This window comes from Neomonachus schauinslandi, chromosome 1 (assembly GCF_002201575.2).
Source record: "Neomonachus schauinslandi chromosome 1, ASM220157v2, whole genome shotgun sequence".
In the NCBI taxonomy this organism is placed as follows: domain Eukaryota; kingdom Metazoa; phylum Chordata; class Mammalia; order Carnivora; family Phocidae; genus Neomonachus; species Neomonachus schauinslandi.
The window spans coordinates 204,934,303-204,943,118 of NC_058403.1; the positions used below are offsets into that span (position 1 = coordinate 204,934,303).

Genomic DNA, 8,816 nt, shown 5'->3' on the forward strand with positions numbered 1-8,816 from the left:
GAAGCTGGGGCTAGCTGTGAGCAAAGCAATCCAGTGATCTGTATCTGTGCAGGGGCCATTCCATACAAGAAATAAATAACTACTCTTTTTTTTAAGATTTTTATTTATTTGAGAGAGAGAGAGAGCATGAGCGGGGCGGGGGGGGCGGAAGGAGAGGGAGAAGCAAGCAGGCTCCCTGCTGAGCAAGGAGCCCGACTCGGGACTCCATCCCAGGACTCTGGGATCATGACCTGAGCCTAAGGCAGATGCTTAACCAACTGAGCCACCCAGGCGCCCCTAAATAGTTACATTTGAACAAAGGCCTAAAGGAGGCGAGGGGGAGCAGCCTTGTGGGTAACTGGTGGGCAGAAGATACACGTGGAGGAACTGGCAAGTGCAAAGGCCCTGGGGCAGGGGCTGGTGTGGTCAAGGAATAGCAGGAGGCAAGAGTGGCCTGAGCAGAAATGGGATCAGGGAGCTGATGGGGCTGGTGGATAGGCTTTCGTTTGGTGGAGGAAAAACAGTAATTCGGGGCTCTGTTGAGAGATTCCAAACAGAAAATAAGAGATACGGAAGGTATTTGTTGGTTAATGGCATTGAAACTATGGGACAGACTGGGGTGGCGGCGAGGGAAGACCGAGTAAGTGGGTGTTCATACTCTGGAGGGCCGGTAAAAACCCAGATGCTGGCCCTCCCCAGAGAATGTGTGTTTGCAGAAGTTCATGGCCATGCTGGCGCCACTGGGTCAGGGCCACTCTTGAGAACCGCGGGGCAGATAAAGCAAAGGGCCGGGGGCAGAGATCTGGATTTGCAACGCAGAGAGCATCCAGGGGAGACCGGAAGGGAGAAGGGAGGAGCAGCTGAGAGGGGAGGAAATGGGCCAGCACGGAGCCCTGTGCCCGCGGAGTTGCAGTGCCCAGGGACGGGCAGATGGGTGGGAGGATTGCAGGGGAGAGCACACAATGCCAGTCCCCCATCCCGGCCCCCTAGGGGACCGCACACCCCTCCCTTACCCCCGCCTGCCTGTCTCCAGCTTACCTCGAGGGTCCCCCCAGAGGGGAAGGAGGGGACTCAGTTGTCCCTGGTCCCTGATCTGTGGCGCCAGCCAGCTGGATTCTAATTAGCTACCAGAGAGGGAGACACAGGAAGCAAGGGCTGGGGGCGGGGCCTGGACTCCTGCCCAAGACTGGGAGGCTGCCAGTTCAAGGCCAGGATGCCTGGACACCCCCGCCCCGCAGTGCTGGGTGAGGAAGCCAGGTCAGGGAGACAAGTGGGCAGGGTTGGGATTTGGGGATGGAGAAGAGGCTTCCAGAAGGCCTTTATCTCTCGTGAGAGAGGGTCTGAGGCCTGCCTGGATGCGGGCAGGCCCTTCACAGCCATGACATCCTGGTGAGCTGCCCCTGCTACCCGAGGAGGCGCTGTGAGACCACGGGAGGAGCTTCCAGGAGGTCCCCTTTGGTCCAACGTGCCCAGATGGGTGGGTCTGTCTGCCAGCTGGGGGTGGGAGTTGGCAGTGTAGGCCAGAGGGCCTGGAGGGGCAGCCAGGGTGCGGCTTCAGTCCCATACAGCTGGCTCGGGGGGAGGTACCTTGACTGGCCCCTCTCGGGGATAAGCCCTCAGCCACCAGGAGGAGGAGAGGGGACCTGCCCAAATGCCTCTCCTCCTGGGCCTGCTGGGGCCCTGCCCCCGCCTCACTCTCCCTGTTCTCCCCAGGCTGGTGGGCCAGGCCGTGGCGCCCACCTGCTGATGCGGGGCAAGGCCCCCGGCACAGGACACTGAGCGCCCCGAACACGCCCCTGGCCACCGCCATGGCCCGCCTGGCCGCAGTGCTCTGGAGTCTCTGCATCACCGCCGTCCTGGTCACTTCGGCCACCCAAGGTAGGTGCTGCTGGGGCTGGAGAGGAGCCGTGCCTCCAAAATGCAGCTGGGAGGGCAGAGAAAATGTTGAAATACCTCCCATGCACTTGGTGAAGAACCGCAGTCCCCAGCTCGCCCCAGGCCGCGGCGGAACCAAGCCAGAAGAAGACTTGGTAATCGCACCTCCCAGCACCACTGAGGGGTCCCTGGACCAGCCCCTCACCCCCAACACCCGGGGCAGCAGGGCCCATCCTGCCAGGGGTCCTGGAGCCTGGGATGCGGGCTGTGGCCTCCTGGGACCAGGATCGGCCTTCCCGGTGAGCGATACTCCCCTGTCTTATGTGTGTGTCTTTCTCTGTGATTACATCTCTGAGGCTCTCGCTGGGAAGAAGGCTTAATTAAAGCATGCCCGCTGACGTTTATTTAAAAACAACTAATTACGCGGCTCGGCCCTATGCCGGCCCCAGGATCCTGTACATGCAACAATTAGTGCCCCAAGCCTGCCCGCCCACCTCCACCAATCACTCAATTATGGTCCCTGCGACGGGCCCAGGCGGGGGCAAGGGCAGGGCAAGAGGACAGGCAGAAAGAAGGGGCCTGCTGGCCTTGCCCCTAGCCCTGGGCATGCCCCCAGCCGGCACCCCCCAGCTCTGTCTGGAGAGCACTGTTGGGGGACTCTGCTCCCCAGTGTCCCTTCGCTAGCCCAATACTCCCGAAAGCCACAGAGGTGGAGGGGGCATTGCTCCGTCAGGCCCCGGGGGAGCCTGGGCAGCTGACGCCTTCTGCTCCCCCAGTGCCCACGTTCTCTGCCCATCCAGGTCCTGTCCCACTGCCCCAGCTGGGCCGGGAGGGGCCACTTCCACCCCCAGACCCATCTGAGCCAGCCCTCCACCCCCGGCCTCCCTCCCAGGCCCGGGAAGGACTAAAATTAGCTGTGGAAGCAGATGGTGTTAGAGGAACACATGTAATACTTTCCCCCAAGTGAGACTCAACTCACCCCAAAAAACCCCCGGGGCCTAGCTGCCATCCCCCTGGGGCCCCCCACCTTATAGTGGAGGGAGCAGATCTCTGAAAGGGGTCTGCTTGGCACTGCTGCCCTAGGGCACCCCTACTTCTCTGTACCCACAAGCCACAGTCCGCACATCGGAGCCTGTGAGTCCCTCTGCGTGTCCCCACTCCCCCGCCAGCACCCTGCGAGGCCTGGCTGGGACCAGCGTCTAAGAAGGTGGCTGACCCGGCAGCTGTGGACCACGCGGAGCCCACTCTGTCCTGTAGAGACTGGCTGCCTCAATCTTTTTTTTTTAAGATTTTATTTATTTATTGGAGAGAGAAAGAGGGAGCACGAGCGGGAGAGGGAGAGAATCTCAAGCAGACTCCCCACTGAGCGCAGAGCCCAACACGGGGCTCGATCCCAGAATCCCGAGATCATGACCTGAGCCGAAGGCAGACGCTTAGCCCCCTGAGCCCCCCCCGGCGCCCCTCGATAACCTTAATGATAGTGGACTCAGCTCCCCTCACCTCACTGTCCCCGTTAGGCCTTTGTCCAGATGTAACTGTGGGGGGGCCCTCGCGCCCGCTGCAGCCGTCCCGGTGCTGTGAGGTGGGAGCGGCAGCTCCTGGGAGAAGGAACCGGGGCCACAGGGGTGGTCGGCTACCGGACGAGGCCGCTGGTGGGGGGTTTAAACCCTGGCCGTCTGGCTCCAGAGCCGGAGCTGTCGGTCCTCACACGGCATGGGAGGGGGGCTGACGTGTGACCAGGCAACCCCACCGGGCGTGTTCTTCATCGTCACACTGACCCTCACCACACAGGGCGCCATGCCCGGGGCTTTCTTTGGGAACGTTCTGTAGCGCGTGGACTCCTCGACGCGGAGCCCTGGGCTGTCCGTGCTGATCGTACACTGGGGACGGAGGCCCGAGGAGGCTAGAGCTGGCTGTTCAAGCCGAGTGCGCGTCAGAAACGTGGGTGGGCACGCAGGTCCGAGGCGCCTGGCCTCCCCCTGGAGATCCTGAGTCAGCAGGCCTGGGGGTGGGGAGCCGCGTGCTGCCAGTGCTGCCGACCCCCAGGCCCCACTGAGAAGCTCTGGCCCCACGGATGTGCCAGGCGTGTCGGCTGAGGAGAGGCCAGGCCAGGCGCTGGGGCCTGAGAGCGTTTCCTCCCGAGCCGTCTCTCCCCCTTGCATGGGGTGGTGTGAAGTTAGAGAAGTACCCCAGACCACTCTCCCCTCTGACACCAGTTACAAGTTCGGGAGTCCTTTAGACCACCCTCAGATTTGATGATTCCCTAGAAGCATTCCCAGAATTCCCAAATGCTGTTATACTCACGGGGACAGGTCAGTACGGTGAACGGTTACAGATAACGTCAGCCGAGGGGACAGGTGTGTGACCGCATGCGTGGTGCGCTGCCAACCCGGGACGCTCCCCTGAGCCTCGGGGTCCAGAGTAGACACGGGTGACCACCCACATGACTGACCTCAGTCCCCAGCCCTTCTGGAGGTCAGCTGATACCCAAAAGCTCCTACTCTCATCGTTGGTGTGCTCAGTTGCTAGGGCCGCTGTAACAAAGGACCACAGGCTGGGGGCCTTCGACAACAGAATTGTATTGCCCTACAGGTCTAGGGGCTGGGAGTTCAAGACCAAGGGGTCAGCAGGGTCGGCTCCTTCTGAGGGCCATGAGGGAAGCTGCTGTTCCAGGCCCTCTCCTGGGCTTGCAGCTGGCCATCTTTCCCTGTGTCTCCACACCGTCTTCCCTTTGTGTGTGTCTCTGTGTCCAAATTTCCCCTTTTTATGGGACATTGGTCATACTGGATTAGGGCCTACCCTAACGGCCTCATTTCAACTTGATCACCTCTGTTTCAAATTTGGTCCTGCTCTGAGGTGCGAGGGATTGGAACTTCAGCATATGAATTTGAGGTGGGGAGGACACAGTTCAACCCATCACAGGAGTATAGGCCATCTGGCCTGGCCCGAGGCCCCCAGGTAGACAAAGACGCTCATCGGGCAGGACACCCCCAGTGCTTAGAGGCACCTCCCAGGAGCCGAGGGCAAAGACCTGACCGCACAGGTGGGCACACCGAGAAGCCCATTTGACAGATGAAAGAACGGAGGTCCGTATAGCCCACGTCCTGGGTACAGCCAAGCTGGAGGGGGCTTCTCCTCAGCGGGGTCTTCCCTCCCCGTAGGCCTGAGCCGGGCCGGGCTCCCGTTCGGGCTGATGCGCCGGGAGCTGGCGTGCGAAGGCTACCCCATCGAGCTGCGGTGCCCAGGCAGCGACGTCATTATGGTGGAGAACGCCAACTATGGGCGCACAGATGACAAGATCTGTGACGCCGACCCTTTCCAGATGGAGAACGTGCAGTGCTACCTGCCCGACGCCTTCAAGATCATGTCACAGAGGTGAGGGGCCCCAACCCACCGGGCTCCTGGGAGGAGGGCTGCAGGCGGTTCCTGGGGGCCCTGGGTAAATGCCCGTCCTCCACGCGGCCCCTGGCCCGGGCACCCTGTTCCCCCTCCGCCTTCCTTCTAGGCGTCCGGCCCCTGTTTCCTGAGCACCCGCTAGGCGCCAGGTCCCATGCACACAGCCGGGAAGACCCAGCCCCTCTTCCCCGGCAGCCCGCACCCACTAGGCACCTCCAGAAGCTCGTCCCAGGATTCGTGGGGGAGGGCGTGGAGGTCTCACAGTGTAAAAGCAATTAGCAGGACAGGGGGAAAGTGTCACGGGAGCTGAGGGAGAGCCCAGAGGTCACGCAGGCTTCCCGGAGCAGGTGACGTCTGAACACAGGTGACAGAAGTGCACATGAGCGTGAGAGAAAAAGTGAGTGCCTGAGTGTGCGAGGCTGTGTGTGTGAATGGGGGGGGATGCCAGGCAGAGGGACCGCGCGTGTGAAGCTGCAAAAGCCTTCCTCACACCCACCGCCGGCCACTCAGAGCTGGTCAGCTCCTCCTCCGCGGTGCACCCAGATTTAACCGCCCCTGGCGCCGCCACCCCCCGGGCTTGCCGCACTGTCTCCTGCCCCGACTTGCCTGCCTCGGGCTGTCCCCCACACAGCAGCCAGGGGGTGCCTGTGAACACCTGAGGGGCACCCACCTCACTCAGAGCAAAAGCCTATCTCCCCTAGGCCCACAAGGCCCCGCACGCGCACGCTCTGCCCTGTGCTCTGCTCCTGGCCTCCCCGTCTCCACGCTCCCCCCCCACTCAGCCGGCTCCAGCCGCCATCGTCCGCCACGGCCTCCTCTGGGTCTTTGCACCGGCCGTTCCCCCTGTCTGGAATGCTATTCCCCGACACCCACATGGCTCACCCCTTCCCTTGCCCGTGGATCTTCTTACCTGACTATTCTCTCAGCAAGGCCTGTCTGACCACCGTCTCTAAAATCGCAGCCCCCCCACCCCGACATCCTAGCCCCTTCCCTGCTTTATCTTCTAGCCCTGATTACCATCCACAGTTCTGTGGAATATTTTGCCTCTTTATCATGTTTGTCTTTCCTCTCGGGGCCATCAGCCCCATGGGGACAGGGCGCTGGTCCCCCGCCAGATGCACAGCAGGCACTCACTGAGTTTTTGCTAAACGCCCGAGAGAGGGCAAGGTTCCCTCCAGGACCCAGAGCGTAGAACGGAAGAAGGAGAGGAGGGCTGGAGCAAGCTCTGCAGCTCCTTGAATGCTGGCAGAGGATTCTAGAATAAGGCACTGGGCAGGGTCACGGAGAACGTCCAGAGAGTTTTGGGCAGGGTGTGGTCAGGTGGCTCAGACCAGTGGGCCAAGTTGGAGCCACCTCGTTCCCTGTCCCCCACCTTTTCTCCCTCAAACATGCGCCCCTCCAGCAGTCCTCGCCCTCCTCCCCCTTCCCTGTCTGACACCCCTGCATGAGAGCCCCTAATCCAGCTTCCCGGCCTTTGCTTAGGCTGTGCCCCGTCCCCCTTGGGACTCCCCTTCCTCCCACCTCCTGTCTCCAGCTTTCTCCCTGCCCACCTCATGCCTTCAGCCCCGGCCTCGGGGTCTGCAGGGTATGCCACGGTCTCCCAGCGGCCAGCACAGCAACTGGCTCGGCTCTGGCATTCGTGGGTTCTCGGTCCCAAAAGGGGGAATGCTGAACAGTGTGGTTCCAGGGGCCCAGGGAGTGAGAGGCCGCCGCTCTGCCACCTTAAAGCCTGGAGGCGAGGCTCTTCATGTTAGTTGGGGTACAGCCCTGCTGCTCTGACGGAGACACCCCAGAATAGGCAGAGTGACCTTAAACCAGATCGGAGGGAGAGACCCTCAGCCCTCGCTTCCCTCTCTCGGGGGCTCCCGCACCCAGCCCTTTTAAAGGCCACCTCGGGCCCATTCCCACCTCCCTGGCCGGAACTCGGTCACGAGTAGTCAGCTGCAGGGGAGGCTGGGACGCGCGGTGTCCAGCCCTTGTCTCTTCTGGATGTTGAGGTGACAGTCACATAACACATGCGTCATTTTAAAGCGAACGATTCAGCGGTAGTTAGTACATTCGCAACGTGGCGCAACCACCACCTCTCTCTAGTTCCAGAACATTTCCATCTTCCCGACGGGAAATGCCATCCCCGTGAGCTGTGACCCCCACCCTCCCCTCCCCCAGCCCTGGGCAGCCACTAATCTGCTTTCTGTCGCTGCGGCCCGGCCCGCCGCAGACATTTCGTACGGATAGGATCATGAAACGGGGCCTTCTCTGCCTGACTTCTCTTGCTCCACGGTGTCTTCGGGGCTTGCCCATGCTGTGGCCCATCAGAGCTTTCCTTCTGATGGCCAAATAATATTCCACGGTGTGGACGGACCACACTGCTTAGCCATTCCTCTGTCAGTGGACACTTGGGTTGTCCCCACCTTTTGGCAACTGTGTAAATGACGTCGCAGAGAACATTCACGAACGAGCAGTTGTTTGAGCCCCTGCTTCTGGGTCCTTGGCGAACAAAGCTAGGGATGCAGCTGCTGGGTCATAGGCAACTCTCTGCTTCACCTTCAGAGGCCAGGGCTGAGGTTTTAAAGAAGGGGGTTGAGGTGGGCGGGTAGGAGCAAACCCTCGTTAACTAACGTCCTGGCCCTGTGCTAGGGCCCAGAGCCCTCGATCGGAGAGACAGACGGCAGAGGAGAAACATCTTTTTGTTCGTATGTAGGCCTCCGTTTATATGTTAGCCAGGCTCCTAGAAGTTGGTGGGGACTCCGAGTCCCCGGTGGGGGAGTGAGAATGGCTTGGGCGTGAGGGGAAGAGACTGCCCCGTCCTCACTGCAGATCCTCGCAGCAGCTCCACCCAGAGCGCGGGACCCATCTAAGGCCCGGCCGGGGGCGGGGGGGAGAGACACACACGGGCACCGTGAGCATCCCATTAGCAGCATGTTGGCTAAGACACCGCCTTGTACACACGCCTTCGTGTCTTACTCTTCAATGAACGGCGAGGGGCTTTCCAGCCCATTTAGGACAGATGCCAAGGACGCGATGGCATCAGTGACATGCAGATGGGCTGTGAGGCCGGGGAGCTGGGAACACAGTTTATGGGGCAGAGTCTCTGGCCCAGCCCTGAGCTTGCTGCCTGGCCGGGGTCCAGAGTCGAAGCCTGGCTGGTGCGAAAGAGAGCAGGCAGGACACAGAAGATGATGCCCCCACAAGGCCCCTGGCCTTGGTCGCCCCAGTTCCGTCTCCATTTGGGAGTGCTCATTCCTCTCCTGACCCTGAATGTCCGCCCCCACCCCCCAGTTCTAGGCCGGTCTTTTCCCAGCTCCTCGTGTCTTCTCTGCAGGTGTAACAACCGCACCCAGTGCGTGGTGGTTGCTGGCTCTGACGCCTTTCCCGACCCCTGTCCTGGGACCTACAAGTACCTGGAGGTGCAGTACGACTGTGTCCCCTACAGTGAGTCATCTTGTTCCTCGTGCGGACACGGGCCCTTCCCCCTCCCAGAAGCAAGCGAGGAGGAGACACCTTGACCTTACACACACACACACACACACACACACACACACATAGACAGGGCCAAGTTAGGACCA

General features: G+C 61.2%; 1 protein-coding gene across 2 annotated transcripts in view; it reads left to right on the plus strand.

Moving 5' to 3' along the window:
• The first annotated feature begins 1,756 nt into the window (after positions 1 to 1,756).
• ADGRL1 (adhesion G protein-coupled receptor L1) overlaps positions 1,757 to 8,816 on the plus strand; it is a 29,029-nt gene continuing 21,969 nt past the window's right edge. For both annotated transcript variants that reach the window (XM_044911267.1, XM_021705447.1), the window contains exons 1-3: positions 1,757 to 1,857; positions 5,016 to 5,229; positions 8,573 to 8,682. In XM_044911267.1, coding sequence (XP_044767202.1) covers positions 1,788 to 1,857; positions 5,016 to 5,229; positions 8,573 to 8,682 — 394 coding nt within the window. In that variant the 5' untranslated portion in view covers positions 1,757 to 1,787. The remainder of the gene's footprint in view (positions 1,858 to 5,015; positions 5,230 to 8,572; positions 8,683 to 8,816) is intronic.